The sequence below is a fragment of the Carettochelys insculpta genome, chromosome 5 (genome assembly GCF_033958435.1).
Source record: "Carettochelys insculpta isolate YL-2023 chromosome 5, ASM3395843v1, whole genome shotgun sequence".
Classification (NCBI taxonomy): Eukaryota; Metazoa; Chordata; order Testudines; family Carettochelyidae; genus Carettochelys; species Carettochelys insculpta.
The window spans coordinates 30,036,315-30,060,708 of NC_134141.1; the positions used below are offsets into that span (position 1 = coordinate 30,036,315).

The 24,394-nt window shown below is 44.8% G+C and overlaps 1 protein-coding gene across 2 annotated transcripts in view; it reads left to right on the forward strand.

The window, feature by feature from the left end:
* The window catches only part of KDM4C (lysine demethylase 4C), a 461,923-nt gene extending 437,735 nt beyond the window's left edge, over positions 1–24,188 (forward strand). For both annotated transcript variants that reach the window (XM_074994881.1, XM_074994882.1), the window contains exons 20-22: positions 11,960–12,079; positions 19,231–19,323; positions 22,906–24,188. In XM_074994881.1, coding sequence (XP_074850982.1) covers positions 11,960–12,079; positions 19,231–19,323; positions 22,906–23,082 — 390 coding nt within the window. In that variant the 3' untranslated portion in view covers positions 23,083–24,188. The remainder of the gene's footprint in view (positions 1–11,959; positions 12,080–19,230; positions 19,324–22,905) is intronic.
* The last annotated feature ends 206 nt before the right edge of the window (positions 24,189–24,394 follow it).

Here is a 24,394-nt window from a genome sequence, read left to right on the forward strand (position 1 = left end):
AGCAGCCTTATTTCATAATAAGGTATTCCAGAAGAGCTATTTTGGAAGAGATTATTTTGAAATAATGCTGCTACCCGCAAAAATGCATTTCAAAATAGCACTTTGCTATTTTGAAATACAGCAGTTACACACACAGGCTACATCTACACTGGCCCCACCCTTTTGAAAGGGACATGCTAAAACAGCCAATCAAAAATGCAAATGAGGGACTGATTTGTATATTTGTCACCTCATTTGCATAATGCCAGCCATTTGCGATTCCAGATGTGCTGTTTTCAAAATCCAAAACACCCGTGTATAAGGGGTTGCTTTGAAAAGGAGCCTTGCTTTAGAAAAAATTAGGAAGAAGAGCGCTTTCAAATCGGGGCTTCCTTTCAAAGGAACCCTGTCTACATGGCTGTTTTCAATTGGCCATTTTTGCATGCCCCTTTCGAAAGGGAGGAGCCTGTGTGGATGTAGCCACAGGGCCTATTTTGAAATAAATCCACTGGACACACTATGGCTTATTTCAAAATAGACTCTATTCTCTGTCTTATCAGCACCCATTTTGAAACAGCTATTTCAGAATTTGTGCCAGTCCTCATACAATGAGATTCACCAATTTCAAAATAAGCCAACCATTGATTGGTTCGAAATAGTGGTTGCATTGTAAAGACACTAGAATTGTTATTTCTAAATAATGGCCGTTATTTCAAAATAAGTGTGTTGTGTAGACCTACCCTTAGAGAGGAGGTCAGACTAAAAAGTACCATCCCCGGCAGGGACCAGGAAGTTCTGGAAAGCCCAGGCCCTATCTTCATGCAGCTCCACTTGCCCAGGAAGCACCAAAACCCCAGGTCTAATCCTCACATCCTTCTGGAGAATGGGAGGTCCCTGGAGCTGGGGTGTCTGTGGGTTCTAGAAGGATTGCAAAGGTTGGGAATCTGCATGAGGTCACATTGCCAGTATAGTTTAGTCCAGCTGTCGCTCCAGGATGAGGGAGGATTTTCAGATCCATTCAGGAGTTAAGCTGTTCACCTATTGCATGCTTATGTGGAAAGTAGGATACAGTTGTTCAGACAAGGTGTTCTAGTCTAGTCTTACAAACTTGTGGCCGCTTACATACGGAGAGAGAGGATCAGATCTGCGGCCATCAGCAAAACCACTTTATCCTAAATTGAGTCGGCCACGCATACTAAGTCATTTTATTATAACAGCCTCAAAGCAATTAGCAAAATCCAGCTCTGCTGAGGCAATTCCCTGACAGTATGAATGGTTGGCATTTTGCCCATTTTGAATGTGATGGTTTCATACTAGTCATGTCAGGGTCTTGCTGCAGTACTCAAACTTGGGGCAAAACTTGATCCATTTTTCCCATGAAAGATGCCATGTGAGCCTGCACCTTCCCTCTGTGTAAAAAATAAATTTTGGATGGAGCATTAACAACCTGTGGCATCTTCTAGATTAACAGATTTATTGGAGCATACGCTTCGTGGGCAAAGACCCACTTTGTCAGATGCAACATTGATGCATGGAGCATTGTCATTCCTACTATAGTAAGTATAAATGATCAGGGGTGGCAGGTTTGCAGAAATTTTGGTGGTGGTCAGAATGGCCAGAGCGCTCACCCTCTCCCACCAGAATTCCCCTCTCTGTCCCCATCCACCACAGCCACTGCCTAAGTTCCTGAAAGGCTCTGAAAGGGAGTTTGGGTGAGAAAGAGTTGCAGATTCTGGGTGGGAGTTTGGGTGCAGACTCTAGACTGGACTGAGGGATTGGAGCGTGGGAGGGGGTTTTGGTTCTGGGAGGAAGTCTGAATGCACAAAATTGGTTTTGTAACACTGGTTTTTATAAATTCAGATTTGACTATCTTCACCTCCCCACAAATTGCTCACAAAGTTAACTTATTGCTGCCACACTCAATCGCCAGATATCGACTGTCACAGCAGTGCATTGTGGGAACCCATCCCACAGTTCCCTCAGCACCATATCAGTCTGGGTATTTTTGCTGATGCAGTATGGGGAAAAAATGCTCCACAAGTGGTTGTGGGTATGTGATGTCATTTTCTGATATTGCATTGCCCTCATACCATTCCCATGGAAAACAAATGGCCAATTTCCAGAAGGAAAGAAGGAAAAGTTGGGCATCAACAAAGATTGCCAAATTAACTGAAATCACTAGCTTTTACAACTGATGCTTTTACAAACATCAAAGATTTTTCAAAAAGCAGCAGGTGTCTATGTCTTCTCAACTGGCCCTGCAGCCACTTTTCCCTGGATTAAGGGAGCCAATGCTTGAAAAAAGAGAAGGAGAGGACGAGAAATAACTGAAATATCAAAGATTTGGCAAAAAAAGCAGCAGTTGTCTGCAATGGGCTTAAACTGCAGCAAGGTGTCTGAGTCTTCTCAACTGACCCTCCAGCCACTTTTCCCTGTGTTAACGGGGCCAAAGCTTGAAGGCTAGAAAAGGAAAAGGTTAGGAAAAAAAATTTTGGCTTCCCTCTCCACTACAAAGAGTTGTCCAACTCAGGGGATAGGGCTCACCAAATTTCAACAAGCAGCGTTGCTCAGGCGGGTGGGAGCCAACCCTGACTGACTGTTAGGGGGTTGGACCCCCTCATCCCATGTGATGGGGTTGGGTGTATTGGAGGATGAAGAGTCAATTGACATGGTCCCCTTAGTGTTGCTAAGGCGGGGGTCCAGCCCTGACAGACTATGTGGCGATCGGCTTCCTCATCACCATATGGGGGTATGGTATCTGCGGCTGCAGAGCCAGTTGACATGGCCCCCCCCACCAATGGCAGAAAGCTCCCAAAAATCTTTCCCACCTTTGGACCTCTCACTACACACAAGCCATGCCATGGTGCTGCCTGGCAATATGACACGCACTGAACAGCAGGCACGTCCTTTTATTAGGTTGTGGGCTACCCACATGATGTGGTTGGGCACAGGAAAGACCAACTGCATGGTGCCTGTTGGGGAGGGAGGAGGGAGCCCTGCAAGAATGTAAACTGCAGAAAAGAACTTTCTCGGCCTCTCATATAAGCCTGACACCCCACCCCACAACAGCCTAGCTGCCATGTCATGCGATGGGGCAGAGGCTGGCACCAGCTGTGGAACAAATCCAAGTGCTCAGCTTGCAGAGGTAGAGACAGAACCATGAATTCCATGTTGGGGCTATTTTGGATGGGTAGCTTTGCTGACAGTGCTAATTGCAAAGAAAGAAAGAAAAGTTTCTCAGCCTCTCATACAAGCATGATCCCACAACCACACTGATAGCAAAGAAAGAAGTTCCTCAGCCTTTCATACAAGCATGACCCCACAGTTACAGACTTCCTGGTGCCGAATTCAAATTCATAGGCTTCCTGTTACCTAGTTCCTGAACACCTGAGCCGTGTCTACACGTGCACGCTACTTCGAAGTAGCGGCAGCAACTTCGAAATAGCGCCCGTCACGTCTACACGTGTTGGGCGCTATTTCGAAGTTGAAATCAACGTTAGGCGGCGAGACGTCGAAGTCGCTAACCCCATGAGGGGATGGGAACAGCGCCCTACTTCAACGTTCAATGTCGAAGTAGGGAATGTGTAGACGATCCGCGTCCCGCAACATCAAAATAGCGGGGTCCTCCATGGCGGCCATCAGCTGAGGGGTTGAGAGACGCTCTCTCCAGCCCCTGAGCTCGATGGTGGCCGCGTGGAGCGGCCTCTTAAAGCTCCCTGCCCCCTGCCTTCCTGTGCAGGAAGCTGAGAGAGCGTGCAGGCAGCAGCAGTAACACGCGGCTAGCCTGCACGCTCCTCCGCAGCCAGACACACCACCACCCGCCATGATGGCCGCCCGCCAGTCCCCTCCCCCAGCGCCCCCAGGGGACCCGCCCCAAGGGGAGCCAGGGCTCCCAGCCCAGCAGCCAGACGGGGAAGCGGCAGCGGGGCCCCTCCTGGACAGAGGCCGAGCTTCGGGACCTGCTGGGGCTCTGGAGCGAGGAGGCGGTGCTCCAGGTAATGGGGCGCAAGAGGCGGAACACGGATGTGTTCACTCGGCTGGCCGAGGGCCTGGCCGCCTGGGGTCACCCTGCCCGCATTCCGGATCATGTCCGCAGTAAAGTGAAGGAGCTGCAGCAGGGTTACGCCTGGGCCCAGGATGCGGCCGGCCGATCTGGGGCCGCCCCCGTCACTTGCCCCTTTTACAGGGAGCTCAGGGCCATCCTGGGCCCCTGGCACACCTCCTCCCCTCCGGCCATTCTTGACACCTCGACTGAGGAGCCCCAGCAGGCCCCGGAGGCAGAGTCCGCCCCAGAGGCAAGCCGCGCACCCCGGGGGCCCCCCCAGGAGCCCACCCCCGGGGCACTGGAGCAGGAGGAGGAGGAGGGGGAGTCCTCCTCCAGCGACACCGGGCTCCAAATAATGCTGCCGTCCTGGAGCTCCAGCCAGGCACCCGCCCCCCCGGGTGTCCCCCAACCATGGGAGAGGACCGTCAGGTATGTACCCCCCTGGTGCACACCCCCGGGGTTGAGGGGCGGGGGTAATAGATATGACCAGGGCCCTCCACATGCCCAGATGACCATGGCCCCAAGGACAGCTGTGGCATGTCCCGCAGAAGAGTGAATCAGCCCCTGCCCCCGCCCAGCACGACAGTGCCATGCCCCATCCCCACGGCTGGGGGGAGCGGAACCTCTAGGGTCCCCTGGGGGGAGGGGGTGGGACACCCAGCAGCAGCAGCAGCAGCAGCATGTGATGGAGGGGGGGGAATGCAAATGCGAGACTCAGGCTAGATATGAGAAACAAGCTGAATAGCTCCCAGTGGCTAAGGATGATCCTGGGGCTACAACTGGCAGGTTACACCTCTGCCCTGAGCAAAGAGGAGGGAGGAGCCAAGCTGGGTTTGAATCGGGGGCACGAGTTAGAGGCTAGGGGAAGGGAGAGCTAGAAGGCAGCCAGCCTGAGGAGGGAGAAAGCTACACCCCAGAGGGGCACCCCTTGGGGTCTTCTCCCCAGGACGGGTTGGAAGGACCGTCTCTGACTGCTGTACTGTCGCATCTGTGAGAAACTGGGCATCTGTTGTATAATAAACCTCTCCTGTCGTACCTGCTGAGTGAGTGAGAGTCACTCCTGCCAGCGGACGGGGTGCAGTGCAGGGGGACCTCTGAACCCCATCACAGCAGCATCTCCCGGGGACGGGGATGGGGAACCTGCAGCAGAGGGGTGGGGGGACAAGGACCACGGCTCGGGGCCCACAATAATGGCTGTCTCCACTCTTCTTCCCCCCCTCCTGTGTTCCGCAGCTGCACCATCGGAAGGACCAGAGAGCGCAGGCGAGGCGTCAGTGGTCCTGGAAAGCCCTCCGGGGCCATCACTCCAGGCCAGCCCCTCGGCGGAGGACCGACCAGCCACACAGCGGGGAAGACGGCAGACCCAGCACCAGCAGCCGACAGCGACGGACCCCCAGCTTCTGGCCCTCCACCCCTGGCAGGTGGAGGTCGCCGAGCAGCGGCTGCGGGTGGAGGAATGCTGCCTCCACCTGCAGGAGCGGGCGCTGGCCTGGCGCCAGGAGGCATGGGGGGCCTATATGCGGACATTCAACCGGATCGCGGACTACCTGGCCCCCCATGCCGCGCCGGCCGCCGCTGCGCCCGCCCTGCCTGCTCCAGCAACTACTCCAGCCGCTGTGCCGTCCGCCGTTGCACTGCCACCCGCCACCGAGGTCCATTCTGCCGAGGGGGACCTGGGGCCAGCTGACACTCGCAGGCCGTATCTCCCAGTCCGCCTGGCCCCCAGCCAGCCCCATCCAGGGCTGCAGCCGAGGCGGGGATCCCGGCTGCCCACTCCCAGCACTGGACTTTAGGGGTGTGGGGCCCAGGATGTGGCCCCCCCTTTCCCCTTTGTATATATTCCCCCCGTTTATTGTTATTTTGTTGTAAATAGTTTGTATATTTGACCCCTGTTACAATGCTGATCCTTCCCCCCCCATGTAAATAGTTCTCCCCTTCCTTGTCTTCCCCTTTCATGTTATCCATATTTTTAATATATATATATATATATATATATATATATATGTTAGAATTCCCCTGTAAATAGTTAGTCTTGTTGATAATAATAATAAGAGTTTTAAAGATATTTGAGTTGACAAACAACTGTCTGCTTTTATTTACAAGAAAAGTGGAGGGGGTGCTCTTGGGTGCTCTGTGGTGTGGGCTTAGGGGCAGGGAGTGTTGTGGAGGATGGGGGGGACAGTGGGGGGCCTGCCAGCGTTCACCCCGTGGCCTCATCAAACTGGGCCTGCAGGGCCTCCCGGACCCGGGTCCCTTCGGGGTCCACCTGGCGACTGGGGGCAGCGGGTGGCTGCACATCGGCCCTGCCGGCCTCCACAGCCCAGCCGTGAAAGAAGGCCTCCCCCTGGCTCTCCACCAGGTTGTGGAGGGCGCTGCACGCGCCCACAATCTGGGGGATGTTGGTGGGGCCCGCATCAAGGCAGGTGAGGAGACACCTCCAGCGCCCTTTGAGGCAGCCAAATGTGCGCTCCACCACCTGGCGCACGTGGTTCAGGCGCTGGTTGAAGCGCTCCTGGCTGGCAGACAGATGGCCCATGTACGGGTGCATGAGCCAGGGCCGGAGAGGGTATGCCGCATCTGCGATGACGCAGAGGGGCATGGTGGTGTCCCCCACAGGGATCTCCCACTGGGGGATGTAGGTCCCCGCCTCCAGCCGGCGGCACAGGCCCGAGTTCCGGAATACCCGGGCGTCGTGGGTGCTGCCAGGCCAGCCCACATAAATGTTCAGGAAACGGCCCTGGCTGCCCACCAAGGCCTGGAGGACCACTGAGTGGTAGCCCTTCCAGTTTATATAGCGTCCTCCACTGTGCTCCGGGGCGCGGATGGGGATGTGAGTGCCATCCAGAGCCCCGAAGCAATTGGGGAAGCCCAGGGTGGCAAACCCCGCGATGGCGGCATCCGGGTCCCCAAGCCTCACGAGCCTGTGGAGGATCATGGCATTGATGGCGTGGACGACCTGCAGGGGAAGCACATGGGAGAGGACCAATGAGGGGTGTGCAGGGTGTGTGTGGCCCTCCCCTGCCAGGGCTGCCTCCCCCACACCCCCGTGGGTCCTCTTACCTCCATGAGGACAGCCCCGACGGTGGCCTTGCTGACGCCAAACTGCTAGCCCACGGATCGGTAGCTGTCTGGAGTGGCCAGCTTCCAGACAGCGATGCTGACCTGTTTCTCGATGCTGAGGGCACGCCGCATGGCGGTGTCCTGGTGCCTCAGTGCGGGGGTGAGCCACTGGCATAGCTCCAGAAATATCTGCCGTCTCATGCAGAAGTTCCTGAGCCAGGGGTCGTCGTCCCACTCTCCGAGCACCAGCCGCTCCCACCAGTCGGTGCTGGTGGGGTAGCTCCACAGCCGGCGGCGTATGAGGCGGGGGGGGGGCGGGGGGGTGCTGCAGGGTTGGGGGTTGCATCCTCCTCCCCTGCGGGCAGCTCCTCCTCTGTGGCAAGGAGGTGCTCAGCTGCCTCCTGCATGGCATGGAGCAGGGCGAGCACTGCTCCTGCAGGGGCGGCTGGGTGGACCTCTGGCTGCTGCTGCTGCTGCTGCTGGGGGTCCATGACTGCGTCGCTCGAGGTGTGCATGCCTATGGCTCTGCAGACTGCGTGCTGTGCAGGCTGCGTGTGTCTGGGAGGGGCCCTTTAAGGGAGCGGCTAGCTGTTGCCCCGGAAGCGCTAGTCCGCCCTGTGACCTTGTCTGTAGCTGTGCCTGGCACCCTTATTTCGATGTGTGCTACTTTGGCATGTAGATGTTCCCTTGCAGCACCTATTTCGATGTGGTGCTGTGCAATGTCGACGTTGAACGTCAACGTTGCCAGCCCTGGAGGACGTGTAGACGCTGTTCATCGAAATAGGCTATTTCGATGTCGCTACATCGAAATAAGCTATTTCGATGTAGCGTGCACGTGTAGACGCAGCCCTGGAGAGCAACACAGATGGATGAAGCCAGAGGAGAGGGCTGTGGGACAATGTGAGATACATATGGGATACCTGTGGAGGCGAATAAAGTCTGTTAATAAACCTGACTTTTACACACTTACTTTAATTAGAACTTTTAAATTCCAACTTGATGCTACACCCCGCCACTTTCGAAGATGTTTTGATATCGAACTTAGCATCCCTAAAATTGAGCTAATGGTATTTACAGTTAAAACCGTGACATTGTAAAATGGAGCTAACTGCCTTAAATTCGACTTTAGCATGTAGTATAGACATAGCCTAGGTTTATTATAAGAAAACATGGGGTTGATTCAACAATAGGCTGGATGAAAGCAGATAGGAAAGAGAACAGAGGTAAAAACAGTGACCAGGCAGACTTCTTGAACCAAACTATTGTTTATTCTCAATTATAGGAACAAGGTATACTACATCAGAGAAAAAGGATTTTTGAAACAGGAGATATATGTGCTTTATGACCAATGAACCTTAGTTCTCTTCAGTACCTACATGCAGTCAAACTCTTTCTGAATGAACCACACATTTTCATACAATAAATGCACTTACCACAACCAGACAAACACATGGAGTATGTAATATTTGTGAGTCCTTCACACTCCATAAAGTCCACCAAGATTTTGCCATGCAGATTTACCCATACAGCACTTTGATACTGAGACTCAGGGCACTATAAGAAATCCTAAGATAGTAAATTCTCAGGACTTGCTGACAAGTAGATTGTAATGAAGTGTAGTCATTCCTGTTATAGAGTTTGGCTCCCAAGTATTTGAATAAATAATTCTATTGCCAATTACTGTTTTAAGGGGTGACTATGATATGTCAATAAATATTTGTTTTGGTAGCTATTGCTAAAGCATTTTCTCGTATTGGAAAAGTAGTTAATGAACCCTACATTGAGTGCTGTCTAAAACACGTTAGATTAACCTTAGTGTAGCAAACAAACAAACTTTGAAATGTTTACATTTTGTGATTTAAGGTAAGTGAATTTTCATAACAGCACAAACAGCTGGACTCATATATCCTGCAGCTGATTGGTGCTTTATGTACCGACAAGTTAGATTCACTAATGTGACATAAGATGAGCTGTGTTAAGATTTTTTTAATGCACAGAATCCATGAAACTCCAGAGCAAATGCATGTGATTTACACTTCAAACCCAGAAATTATGGCATCTAGAGATTATTTACATCTGGTACAGGGAGTGATAGAAGAATCCTGTTTTTCTCATAGCTGGCTATTAATTATATATCTGACATTAGATATTTCAAACTAACAGTATTCCATTTGAGCTGCTTAAGAAATGTGTGTAACTTTCCCCTTGAAGAAAATGTGGGAATCAAATTTGCAATAGTAAGATAATATGATAATAAAATAGACTGTCTTAAAAGCATGAATGATAAAACAGACGGAAGTAATGAACTCCCTGGTGGAATGGAATACAAGATATCTAGTACAGTGATTCCCAGAAAGTCTTCCATGAGCCATTGAAATCCTCAACGCATTTGCTGGTGGTGTCTGGATAACTGGCTGGTCATAGAGCTGGACTAAAAGTGAAATGCATTATATCCTTTCCTTTGTTACTTTTCTGTATGGGGAGTTATGGTCCTTTCCCCAGGAATGTGATGTAGTCAAGGCCTGCAGTCTTGTCTTTTGGAAGATGGAGAGGAAAACAGCAATAAAAGCTGGTATTTGTAATTAGTGGTACTGTTTGGTTTGACACCACTAGGAACATATTTGTTTTGTTTAGAGAAGCTGTAGATTTATAGAGTAGTTTTAAAATTATTTCTGAGGTACACAGACAGGCTTATTCTTTTTATATTATATTTTTAAATAAATAAATGTAAGGGAGGGAAAATAAAATCATGGGAGCTGGTGTTTTAGCACCATCCTAAATGGGAGAGGCAGCCATGAGAGTGTTTCTTCTATGGTTCATGCTTTTAATGAGCTTAAGAAGCCCTGAACTAGTCTGGTATATGTGGAACCAAAATAACTCCACTGGTGGAGCCAAGACTACAGACCATCAGTATGATCAAAGAGAGTGTAGTGTAACAGGGCAAGTTACATACTACCCTCCCTATAGTGGAAGGCCTGCAGTGGCCAAGCACAACCTGGAAAGTGGATGGTGCCCTCTGGGAGGGACTGGGGTCAGAGTGCACATATTTCAGCATCTCTCATCTGATGGTGCCAAGCAGACTCCTGTGCCTCACTGGGCACAGCTTAAAGCTGTCACCCTTGGAGAGCCCTGAAGAGATGGCAGTGGTGGGTAGTGCTGCCATCTGTCCTGCGAGGAGGCCCCAGCCCACCAAAACATAGCTGCCTCAAGAATCTCAGTGAAATGCAGTTTGCAGTTCCTTGGGCTCAGGGCTTGACTCAAACCTATGGACACATCTGTGGCTTAGGAGAAATGGCTAGCAACTAAATATGTGTATAGCTCATGGATTTAAATAACTGGTGATAATATAACAGTCCACTAAGAGTCAAATGAGTTATTATCTGTGTAAATGGTGCATACTCCTCGCTTTCATTTCTCTGTCATTAGTCTTTGATTAGAAATATAGTGGGGGACTTGGTTTCCAGAGTGGCTAATTTTCATCTTTTCAGTTTGATATGTTAGCTCGCAAGTGCAAAAGCATGATGAAGGGCAAGATGTGTTGTGAAAATAATAAATATTTTTAAAACGTTGGGTGTAAATTTGGTGCCTACAAGATGCAAGCATTAATGCTGTCACTAGACTTGGAACTAGGTGCTGGGTAAGCGACAAACGGTTGTACCTTGATCCTATCTGGCAGCAGTCCTGCTAATCCAGTTCTTGGTCTGCCATTAATCCTGAACAGTTTGGTGACTGACGTGTTGCCAGTGCAGGTTGGGAGATTCCCAATACACCCACTTTCATTTGTGTGTGTGTGTATACTCGTTTGAGTTATAAATTGAACCTATCGGCTGTTTTACCTGGATGGATAACAGGCAGAGATGGCTCCCAAGGAAAACTGCCTGCACAAGGTTGCCTCCTCAGCTAGCACACTGCTGACACAAAAACACTTCTGTGGCCACTCCTACAATTCTGAATGTAGAGTTGTGCATTGGGGTGTGAATGCTGTGCTACACTCACCTGGCAGAGCATCCCACAGAGTGAGTGGGTCAAACCCGGCATATTTTATCCCAGTAGCCAATCCCAGAGCTCAGGTGATACAGAGGTGGCAATAAACCATTGACGTCCTTTTGTGTCTGTCTCCCAACTAAGCAAAGAACCTGCTGATTCTCTCGACATTTGAAATTTGATCAGTCGTGTATACTGCATCAGTAACCATGTAGCAGGAACACATTGGTGTAAGCAAAAGATAAATTGCTGAAGTATGTAAAAAAACCACCAGAGTAAATTTACAGCAAACATGTAGCTGTGTTTTGTTAGACTTCATATTCAGTATGGCTACATCTACACAACAGCCTAAACTTGAAATAAGCAACACAATCTGCACTACACAAATTACGTAGTTTATTTCAAGTGAAGTTTGAAATAGGTTATTTCATAGCATCCCTTACTCCTTCTGCAACGAGGACTACAGGCATGCTGAAATAGCGCACACTTTATTTCAGAGAAATATTTTGAAATAACAGGTGTTTTTCAAAGACACAGAGATGCTATTTTGGGATACTCAGGTATCCCGAAATGGCTCTGCCATGTAGACGTAGGCTACGTGACCAAAATGAACTCCAGGGAAAGCAGCACCATTCCTGATGAATACCTGATGCATACACATTGCTTTGACTTTGTGGCATCAAAGCATTAGGACTGTTTCTTTGGTCACGAGTTCCTTTTCACAAAGAAAAACAATGTGTTTGTTGGCTGATTAACAGCATTATAATTCTTGGAACACACGTGATAACAACTCCCCTCTAATTATCAAGTCGTAAGAAGCAGTTGACTGGTAATTTTGAAATTAAATTGCTTAATCACTGACTTGAGACACAATCTCTTTCTTGTAAATAGAGCAGAGACTGCCTGAAGCTGGGTCCACCTGCAGAGGGAGAGGTGGTGCAAGTGAAGTGGCCTGATGGAAAACTCTATGGAGCAAAATATCTGGGAACAAATGTAGCTCACATGTATCAGGTGAGTGCCTGTATTTCTTACTATGTGCATGTTAGAATCTTCCTTTCAAATGTCTTCATGTCTCAGTCCGCTCTAAAGTCGGACTGGCCTTACCACAGATTTAAATTTTTGGAAAGCAGACCTACGAGTTCAGTACTAATTCTTAAGCAATAGTCCTTTTACCTTATCAAACAGTTGTCCCCAAATGTTTGCAATTGATGAGCTGCTGCTATAGTTATGTGTTGCTGCAAACAATGCTGCACCTTTAAAATTCCAGCGCAAGCAAGTGCATACTTATATAGGAGCTCACAGTTATCATCCTATAAAATAAGACTTTGGTATGAAACTGTGTTGTTCTTTCCATAGTATTTGCTTATTTGAGCATTCATAATTGTTTGATTAATGGTATAACTGAGTGCCTGTTTAATCAGTTAGAGTAGTTTTTGAAAAAGGGATGAAAGGACAATGAAAAGCATAGTCTAAGCAGACGATTTCAGTGTTCAGTGAAACAGTATTATATTAACATGTACATTAAGACATGTTGTATACTTAGAAAGAACGGAGAACTGAGTAGTGTGCACAAGACAAAAGAACTCAGTCCTGATTTCAGAGACAAAAAAAGCATCATTTTCACTTATATAATGCTTTCCATCTGCAGCTCTCAAATCGTTTTACAAGAGTGGGCAGATACTATTATATCCATGGATAAATTAAAATATGGAGAGGGTATAAGTGACTTGCTAGGTCACATTGCAAGTCTGTGGAAGAAATGGCAATCAAACTCAGGTTTTAAAAGGTCTGACCCTTACGCTGTGCTCTTGACCTCTTATAGTTAATATGTGCATTATGCTTTGAATATAATGCCCATGACAACCTTGTGAGGTAGGTATGGTGAGCTGTAGTAACGTCTTTTTTACGGGACCAGAAAACTGAGACAGTGAAAGATTAGGTAACCTTTCCAAGACCACACAAATAAGTAAGTCAGAATTAATGTTAGGGTGAAACACTCACCTCCACTTTGGACCTTTTATGTTGGGTACAGGACAGGAGCAGTGTGAAGGGGCTCTCAGTGCCTGAAATCTAGCTGTGGGAGAATTCTCCTGGCACTAGAACTATGGAAGCAGCCATAAGGCTGCCTTCATGGGCCCCCTATAAAGCCCTGTTTGCAGAGGACATACCCAGGTGATTAGGGGCATGTGAGGGTCAGCTCACGGGCGCACAGCACTGCAGAGATTCTGGGGAGTGCTGCAGCCCACAGAACAGCTTTAGGGGGCTGAGATAAGGACTACAATACATACAAGGATTGAGAGGGTGCAAAGGTGATTTAAAGCCACCTTTGTCCCTCTTATTTACATGTTGTGAGTTCTCTGCTGTACCACATAAAGGCACTGTGCAGGATCTCACCCAGGTCCTGTAAGGACTAGGCCAAAAGCTCTTTACAAAAGGAGAGACTAGAAAGGGTTGTGTATGAGAAGGGGTGAGGGGAGTGCTGAAACAAAGTTACAATGTGTGATAAAACTTGCACAAATCTATTTTACTCAGATAAAGGAATTCATGTGTTAAATTCTCTTGCATTCATGTGAAATTTACTCAGACAACAATGGGAGCTGTGCGTGCAATAACCAGGATCATGTGCATAAACATCTGTGCCAGTACCACACAGGACATTTGCAAGCCCTGTTATCCTGAATGAATCCTATTCATAACTGTGCATGCAAAATCAAATGTGTATTTTTAAGTAAACTCTGCAAATCTGTCACCTGAGTGTTTAGCAGCTTGGCCAGTTTGTTTGTATGTTCTGTTATAGTAATAATTTATAACTTTCTGTAGATGTCCACATTCTCCATGTACTCAATTAAATGTTTTTTTTTGGCATTTCATTTACACCATTAGTTTATAATTTTCTCATACAAGAAAAATATGTGGGAAGAACAACATAATACACTGACGGACCCAGTACAGGTGTAGTTTTTCATATTTTATCCTGTTGTCTGAATACACAATATATATCTTTGGTTGTGCATATGTAGTAGAGGCCCTCATTTTCTGTGATGAATATCTGCATTTACAGTGCACCCAAAATAATATATACCATACTTGACCGAAAGAGCTAGTTTGAAATTCAGCGGCTGGAGCCTAGTTAAAATTTGGATTTAGTAGTAGTCTGACATCCTGTGTAAATAATTACACCATTGAGAGCTGGAGGCATCCTTATTAATGCTAGTCCTGAACAATATCTGCGTGCATTTCTAGTACACTAATTTGTGCAAGAAACTCCAATTAATATTTGTGGCAATTGAATAAGTATATCAGATGCTCTCAGCCTTTCCAGATAACTGTACCTCTTTCAGGTATCTTATTTGTCTTGTGTACACCCAGGATTCAGCTCACTTCAAAATTACTTGCTTACAAAATCAGACAAAAATACAAGTGTCACAGCATAGTAGTACTGAAAAAATGCTCACTTTTCTCATTTTTACCATATAATTATAAAATAAATCAGTTGAAAAATAAATATTGCACTTACATTTCAGTGTACAGTACAGAGCAGCATAAACAAGCCGCTGTCTGAAGGAAAGCTTAGTATGAAACTTCACTAGAGGTTTTTATGTAACCTGATTTAAAACTAGGCAAATAGCTAGGTGCATTGCTATATCCTCTAGCAGATATCTGTGTACCTCCAGGGTTGAGAACCACTGGACTATAGCCTGCAGTATAGTTTTATCCTAAAGCCCATTTAAGAGACAGGGATTATCTCCCCAGCATCAAGGTGATTCTTTGGTGGGCTACAGTAAATGTGGACCATTCATGTCTCTCCCCTGTGCTACCATTGTGGCTTGGAAAAAAGAGGTATTACCAAAACGGGCAAGAGTAGGTGGCAATATAGTGATGCCCCAGTGTCATACTGATCCCTGGATATATTTTTGATTCTTTGTCACCTTTTACAGCATAGGTTAAGTACAAATAGGCGTCAGTCTGCTCTAACATGGATGGACACCAGTCCTGCACATGTTAGCAATAGGATCGGAGAGTACAAAGATGCACCGTACACGATATATGTGGTATATCTTGCCTTTAGTAAGGCTTTTGATATTGTCTCGCATGACCTCCTTATCAACAAACTAGGGAAATACAAATAAGATGGAGCTACTGTAAAGTGGGTGCAACACTGGTTGGAAAACCATTCCCAGATAGTAGTTGTCAATGGTTTACAATCATGCTGGTAAGGCAGAATGAGTGGGACCTCATGGGGATCAGTTCGGGAGCTAGTTATGTTCAATATCTGTATGCCATTATCTAAATCATTGATAGAGAGAACACTTATAAAATGTATGGATGATACCAAGAAGGGAAGGGTTGCAAGTACTTAGTAGGACAGGATTTAAATATAAATGATCTGGACAAACTGGAGAAATAGTCTGAAGTAAATAGGATGAAATTCAATAAGGACAAATGCAAAGTATTCTCTTTAGAAAGGAACAGTCAGTTGCACACATAAACATGGGAAATGATTGCCTCAGAAGGAGTGGTGCTGAAAGGATCTGGGGGGGTCAAACTCTAGTGTATTTCAGTGTGCATTTTCACCTCATTTATGCCTAACCCTGCACCACTTACTTTCTACATATAGTTGCTGTTCTGAGAGTTCCTTTGAAGCCACATGAGCTTTCAGGATGGGGCTCTTCCAAGTTTTCTGAAAATGAGATTTAAATTAAAGTTTCTAAAGGGACTCAAAATAGAATCATAGATAATAGCAGACATTCATCTCTTATAGGTGAAGAATTCCAGGGACGGTTAGTGGTAGTGGCGGGTATAAACTTCTCACAAAGCATAAATGGTTCGAAGGCTGAGTATTTTAGCATTCCCTGCACCTAGCTACATTTCCTTTCTCATTTTCTGCTAAAGGGGGTTCTTGTTGGATTAAATCTAAACCTAAGCATGATAAAGCTTTTCATCTTCTGAACAGAGCATTTTAAAGAAATTCCATCAGATTCAATATAATTCTGTTAACTGGCATTTCCCTTAGTGTCACTCATACCTTCTTTCATTTGACATGGTCTTCCACAACCTTGAAATATAACACGGTGAAATTAATTTTCACCACTTGGGAAATTAGAAGCAAATGTAAACAGCAGAATAACATCTTACTGTGCAATAAAGTGATGTTGTCTATGTTGGTATTGTTTAGCGTTTCTAATCAAATATATTTGTACTTTTATATACAAATTTCAATGTTGGCAGTGCAGTCCTTTTGCATGTTAATCTAAAGTTATGCCTGTGCTTGTGCTCATATACACTATTGTGCCATGAGTCTCTTATTATCCCATCTGAAGCCCTGGCCTGAAGCATGTTCTGGGAGGACAGAATAGTGTGAGATAGCTGGCATGCCTGAGGGGTGTGGATGTATACATGTCTCTGTTGTGGCATGGCCCGTACCCATTCTACAGTTCAAAGTAGATGGGGGTAAAGCTCATGCATCATGTCATGAATAACACTAGGTCTTCACTGCCGTAATGCATTTGCTGTCTGACCCTTACCCAAATGTTTAAAGATAATAGCAACATGCTGAGCATTTAAGATCAGTTCTCCTGTGAACTGGATTGATCAGCTCTGGTGATGATAAATCATATTCCAAGAGCAGCCACCTGGCCCTTGGAGCATACCCTCAGCCAGTTGTTTTCTTTCAGTTACTACATTAACATCAGCTGCAGGGGATTGAAACCCAGTGAATTATGAAACTGGACAACCATGAGCAATGATTTATTGATTTTTTTGAGTGGCATCGCAGCATCAACATGCTGTCCCTTGGCACTTTCCGAAGTCACTTTTTGTTCCATATATGAGAAAATAGCAAAATTCCATTGCTATGTGGGAACCAGAAGCAGTGTGAACCTGAGTGGGATCTGACTACCTTTCTGGACTTTACAAATGATAAGCTGTCCTCTGGCAACTTAGAGGCTAACAAATGTATTAGGCCATGACCCAATACATTTGTTAGTCTCTAAGGTGTCACAGAACCATTTGTTATTTGTCAAGTTTCAGACTAAGGCTATGTTTACACTAGAGTGATCTGTCGACAGAAATTTCTGTCAAAAGACATTTTCCAGCACAGCTTCTGTCGACAGCTTGCGACCAGACTGGCAAGTAGATGAAAAGAGCAATCCACTCTGTCGACAGAGAGAGGAAGGAGTGCCTGGCCACTCTCTCAACAGAATGGCCAACCAGAAGCACGTCAGACAAGGCTGCCCGGTGTCCTGAAAGCCCTATCTGTTGACAAGAGGGCCCCACAGAATCTCCAGATGAGCTTTCTTTTGACAGAATCTGGTGACAGAGGCATTCTGCCTCATAGGGGAGTGGCAGAACACTGTTGATAGAAGTGCTGCATTCTGTCAACTTATTGTCAACAGAATGCCTTCAGAATGTGGATGTTCCCTGGGTTTTGTTGAGAAAACACCAGTTTTGTCAACTAAACTCTTGAGGGTAGACATAGCCTAACACAGCTATCTCCTGAGACTTCATAGACTTTGTAAATCAGATCTAAATCAGATATGCCTTGAGCCCAGTAACTCTAGGAATTTTCTCTTTTAGCCTCACATATGTTGTGCAGGATACAGCATATCATGATAATGCAGACTACACTGGCTACATTGGCATCCAGTTGTGCTTGCAGGCATTGCCAATGAGCTGTCAGATTGCCAAAGGCATTCCCCTGCCATTCTGCAGCTGCTCAGGCTATAGCCATATTCTTTTTTCTTGGGACAGGGATGTTGGAAAGCACTTAATGAGCAAAGTTGGGAGTGTATAAGCAGGGGACATAACTGAGAACAGAAACGCTGCGTAGGATGATGTAATTTCTGAGGAATAAAAAATACCTCCCCAAACTCCGTTTCAGCCACAACCTCCTGAGCACCCTGATATCAAGGAGTGAGCACTCATATGCCCAACACGCTGGTTTCATGAACTGACTTTGGTTGTCCATTCTGTCCTGGAGAACAAATGAATTGTGAAATTTTTGGTTCGCATATTCACTTGCCCCTTTCTGTGGGCAAAGTATCAGGATGTGTATTTTGTCAATGTCCCCTGCACTGTTCAGAAACCTCCATCTTCTGATATTCTGCTATATTTTAAGGGACTTTATATATAGCAAACATGCCTAGGTGATTACAGTCCTGGTAGTGTAGCAAACCAGTACAGTCCTGACAGTTCACTTCCCAACCCCAAACTGTTGTAAATGACCAGTAGTTGTCAGATGTCAGCTTCTGATGGGCAATAACCACCTGCTTTTGTACTGCCATGGGTTTCTGAGAGGAGTGATTTGATGCAAGTGTATGGAAGCAAGCTACCTGCACAATCCATGAAGGTCTGCTTTTGTAATCTGAATTCTTCAGACATTGGTCAACATTCCAGGTTTCCAAGATGATGTGGTACCACTACATCAGGCTGGTTCTCTGGCGCCAGAAGTGGCAGTCCACTGATGGTCATACCGCAGCAACCCCAGCATTCAACACACCTTTTCCTTGAAACTCAGGTGGATTTTCATTCAACCTCTCTGTCAGCCTTTTTCAGTGTCTCAAATGTTTCTGGACCCATTCCATTCCATATCGAGTACTGGACTACGTGAACATTTGTCACAGGAGCAGAACTACATTATCATGCAGATGTTCAATTTTTTTCAGTGCAGTTAGGCAGAAGGGAAAATTGAGAGCTGTCATCCCCAGACACAGCATACAGTACCAACAACACAATACAAGACAGTTCTCAGTGTGTCTTCAGTGACACACAGGACTATGTCATACTGCCACTGAAATGGCAGCACTGTTGTCATGTACTGGAAAGGGTGGCATAGCCATGGGGCGTATATGCACATCACATGCTCATCACATTGTATCTGGGCACCCAGCAGGTGTGCAGGGCACACAGGCAAGTGTACAACAAGTAGCCAGGGAAAGGCACAAATGTAAACATAGCTTTAGTGGTGATCATTGTCTAAAGTATGGCTATTACTATAATGTGTTCAGGGTCTTTCTTTATTTTCCTCCCTAAAAATAAAGAATGACAGGTAATTATTTAAATTAAACTTTTGATATCTCCTTAGATAATCTGTTGCTGGAGAATTCCTGAGGATTGTAAACAATGAGTGTATATTTTTCTAAAATTCCCATGTGTCAAATTAGGTTGAGTTTGAAGATGGTTCTCAGATAGCAATGAAGAGGGAAGAGATCTACACGTTAGATGAAGAGCTGCCTAAGCGAGTGAAAGCCCGTTTCGTAAGTATTTAGAAATTAAAATGCTTTAATGTTAATTTACTCGAAAGGACCTTTTAGACCAAGCTGTGACCTTATTCTGAATTAGCATAAGGATTTTTGTGACAAGTCTGTGCTAGAGTGTCTATCCAAATTCATAGAAAGAGCAGAAGTGTACACTGGCCAATGAGGCAGTTTTAATGTTCTTTCAGTACAGTCAAATACCCTCATCAAACCTACCTCTCGAGTGCTGGCAGGGACATCTTACTAGAACATCTGTCAGAGTAAAAAGAATTAAGAAAACATCTTGTGTTGACAGATGAAATGTTCTTTCCATACCCTTGTTAAATATATGCAATATTTATGTATACTTTACAAGTTCCCAAAGCTTTGTAATTCTGAAACACAAACTTTAAGGCTGGGTCTACACGTGCCCCTTCCTTTCGAAAGGGGCATGTTAATGAGCAGGTTCAAAATATGCTAATGAGGCGCTGCAATGACTATGCAGTGCCTCATTAGCATAATGGCAGCTGTGGTGATTCAAAAGTGAGCAATGGGAATAAGGGGACTTCGAAGTAGGCGGCGTCCTTTCGAAAAGGAGCCCCGTTTGGACGCGCCGCGCGGCGGCAAGGAGCGTCAATTTCGAAGCGCCGCTGCCGCCCGCATGCTAATGAAGCGCTGAATATGCATTTCCGCGCTTCATTAGTAAACTTCGAAATGGCCATTTGCGTGGCCATTTCGAAGTTTGGGGCACGTGTAGATGTAGCCTTAGTGGGTTATCAGTCCAATATCAGTGGGTCAAATAGATTCAGAGATGCCACATTCTTTCTCTCATTTGCATGGAACATATGCTGCTCTGTTTCTCAGCAATCCACTTAAAACCATACACTGCTAGTACATTTTTAGTCATTTTTAACATATAAAATGAAAGTGTACAAATGAAAAATCATATAATATTTAAATTCAACAGCTAATGAATATAATATCCATGTTGTGTTTAAAGATAATGTGAACATGTTTGTAAACTAGAGTAACAGCAACCTGTGTTCATAAAGATACGCACTTGCACATACTGTCCCTTCTCTCACCTGTGTTGCATGAGATGAACCATCTGGAAATTAGGTGATTCCCAGGGAATGAGAGGTGGGGACCACCTGAGGATTGCCAATTTAAGTGAGTTTGGAGCAGCCAAACTCAGAACTCTGGAATACGGCTGAGGGGGTGTTTCTTGCTGCTGGCCACTAAAGGCAGGTCAGAATTCTATGGCAAAGCAAATCTTGACGTTACCCTCCACTGTCTCTTCAGCATGCCCACCTGACATGAACAGCTTCTCCATGTGGCATTCTCTGGAAGGTGTGATTGGAGTAAGAAGTGACATACACCATGTATGAGAGGAAAGCTAAGACTGGCTGCTGGTCAGGGCAGAAAAGGATGAATTTGTCTCTTTGATAAGAATTGCTTTGCTAGGAAGGGTGGAGCAAGAAAGGCAATAAGAATGGGAAGGAGCAGAGCTCCTTCTGGCAGGGACATTCAGAAGTCAGGTATTCTAGACTTCCGCGCCTCAGTTCCAGTTTACTTCACAGGAGTACATTCATCCTTCAGTGTCCTAAAGGTTAAGATAGATTGTTCTGGGGGGGAAAAAAACCCCCAAAAAACCAAAAAACAAGAAGCCACCTGTGTGAGTGCAATTGCTTGTTTTTCATTTTATTCAGAAAAGACCCTATTACTTCTTGGTTTTGCACAAAGAATACATAACAGGAGTTTAGAATTTACTAGGTATGCTGTAAATCTGTTTTACTGTTGCATTTGACTAAGGACAATAATATAGACATGGCTGGGTTTTGTTATACTTATAAAATAGTGACACTTTTATAGATCACTATTTTACTTTTGCATTTGACACCATTAACTTTTTCATGGTGTTAAGTATTATTTAAAAACATGCAATTTAGACCACTAATAAACTCCAGCAACAAAGTGGTTGCTGTTGATGAGATGTATATTTCTTCTTCTATTGGAGAGCCTGATGCATGTATCCTGTAACTTGGAGTTCGCACATGTACAGACCAGTCCTCAAGGTTTTGAGTGCATCTTTGTTGTACAAGTTAATGGAACTCAGAACTAATCTGAGAACCCTCAAGTCAGAGGGTTCTCAGCTCCTCACAGGATTAGCCTCATGCTTTATATTGCTGGCTCCAGCCTTTCTTTTGAACGAGCTAGGGATGTATGGTATCTCTCCATGTTAATAGTTTAATTCCGTGCCATCGACATCCCTGGGAATTTGGCTACTGACTTCAGCAGTGGGAATGGGACTTAAAAATCCTGTCATTTGTCACTTTCATAATTCTTCAATAGCTAATGAGTTGCCATCTCATTTTTTCACTGTTTTATTTCAGTTTTTGCCCTTTTTTATATTTATTTTTGAGCACCAGCTGTACTCATGATTCCCTTTCCACACTAGTCGTGCACTTGTATAGAGTAGTGTTTCTTAAACTTTTTGAGACCCTGGAACTCCAAACAATAATATATTTTATGTGGAACACCTGTGAAAATTTTCTTCAAAAAACTGTTGTCAGACCAAAAACCAAAACAAAACAAAAAAACAGCAAAAACTAAATGAAGTAACTTAGTATCGTAGCAATGAAGAAGAAACATGGCATCTGGTTTTAACAACAGAAAATATATGCATGCAGAGCAAATCATTGCTACAGGTTGAACCTCTCTAATCCAGAACCATCTCATCCAGCAAACTCCATAATCCAGCATGATTTTAGTTAGCCGGATGACTATTTATCATGAGTGTGGCCAAGCTTCCCGTGGTCCCATGACGTTTGTTTACAGCCACCAGTCTTGGCTCTCAGTGTTCTGTGCTGTTATTTAGCTGTAATTTACCCCTAAATGTTGTCTAAGAGCCCAGTAAGCAGTGGAAGTCATTAGTAATGTGCTCGAAAACATTGACTTCCCATTGTCTGGCAAATTCTCTCATCTGGCACTGGTCAGGTCCCAAGGGTGTTGGACAAGAGAGGTTCAACCGTAGTAGCTATGCCGCTGCTGCACACGTGCGAGTTGTTCACGGGACACCAGTGTTTTGTGGAACATAGTTTAAGAAACACCGCGATACAGAGTACCTTTTTAGTAGTTGGCATCATACAACCTGTTACATTTAAAGCGAGACTAGATAAAATGCTAGATACTATACTTTACTGTTGGGAACAGACCTGCTCTGGCAGAGGAGTGAACTGAATCTAATATGATCTGTCCCACCTCTCATTTCTGTGATCTTTTGACATAAAGAACCCAACATCTAGAGTCACACAAATGAATTTTAAGGCACGCCATAAATGCATGGAACTAAACAATATGAAATGAGCTTAAAAATAAGTACAACAATACTTGACATTAATGGATTTTCCTAGAAATGCTATTAAAAAACTGCATGTTCTGAAGCACTGGTGTGTTCATAATGGTGAAAGTCTCTGGGTTAGTCATTGAAATAGTCTGTAGGTTGTCTAAACCGAAGGTACCTATGTTTTCATGTGCCTGCCCTAGGAGTCAGAATGTGATATCCTCTATGAAACTGAAGAGGTAATTAATGTTTGTTTTCAGTCTACAGCATCCAATATGAGGTTTGAAGACACTTTTTATGGAGCAGACATTATCCAGGGAGAAAAGAAGAGACAGAGAGTATTGAGTTCCCGGTTTAAGAATGAATATGTGGATGACCCTGGATACCGAAGCTTTTTGAAAAGCTCATTCCAGAAGAAATGCCAAAAGGGACTATAAAGAACACAACAAATGAATAAACCAACACACTACAGGGAAGTAAACAGATTAAATACTGGTATGAAACATACAGAATAGATTGGTGCTTTTATTGAAGATAGCATCCTGTCATTATATTAAATCACTTTTGGCTAAAATAAATAATCTGAGTTTTCCAATGAATTTACCAGTAAACCTTTAAAACAGTTCCCTAAAATTATCCAAGTTTATTTCAAATGCTCCAGATTTGGCTTTTCTTGTTAATGTATTAAAGACTGTAAATTAATTTTATATCACAGAATGGAGGAAATTGAACTGAAATTAAGAGGCACTGCAAAATGACATGCCAAAGAAAACTTAGAATACAGTCAAAATCCCAGTGATTTTGGTGAGAAAAACATCAGCTCCTAGGAAAATCTTAATATATAGTATCCAATAAAGATGACAAAAATTCTCACCACGGTCTCTGCCCCACCACTTGGAAAACCAGAAGTTTTAATAACAAGGTAGGATTAGACTGGCATGTATATTTTCCACAACCAGGGAAGGACATTCAATTTTTTATATTAAAATAAGCATTTTTATAAAACATTTTAAAAAGAAATGAAAGCGTGTACAGTATAAAGACCTATACATGCTGTACTTGTGTACTTTGTACATTGCTTTTACCTTTTTGTATCACTACTGCTTCTCAGTAGGATTTGATGAGGACTCAGTATGACTTAGATATTTTTTGGCTTCTAAGGAAGAAATCTTCAGAATAGCCAGGGGTGTGTGTATATTTAAAGAGGGAGATTTTGGCAATTATTTTTAAAACATGTTTTTTCATAATACTTATTAAAATAGCGATTTGTAAAATAAACATTATTTCATGATGTGTTTGTAAAATTAGAGTTTAAATATATATGCTTAACAGGATAGTTTTGAACTAATATAATATGGTCTTCCTTTTTAAATAATAGTTGGCAAATGTAATAGTGTTTAAAAATAAATAATGCATTTTCTGCTTACTAATTTTGTGTCTGCTGATGTGATTGCCCATCTATAAATCTGTGTGAGTGAAACAAATCACCAGCAATATATATGTATATTCATGAACAGAACAAACTGTAGCTACACAAGGCTCAGTACTGGTGGAATAACTGATTAAACATTGTATCATGGTCTTGTATCTTTTTATTTTCCCTTCTATCTTGTGATGCTGATCTAATCGGAGGTTGTAGAGACAGTCTGGAAATGCATTCAGGTTCTCTGCTATTTGCCAGAAATGCTGGTGTGTGTAGAGCCAAAAGGAACCATTATCAAAATGACATCATCTGTTATGCGTAAGTTG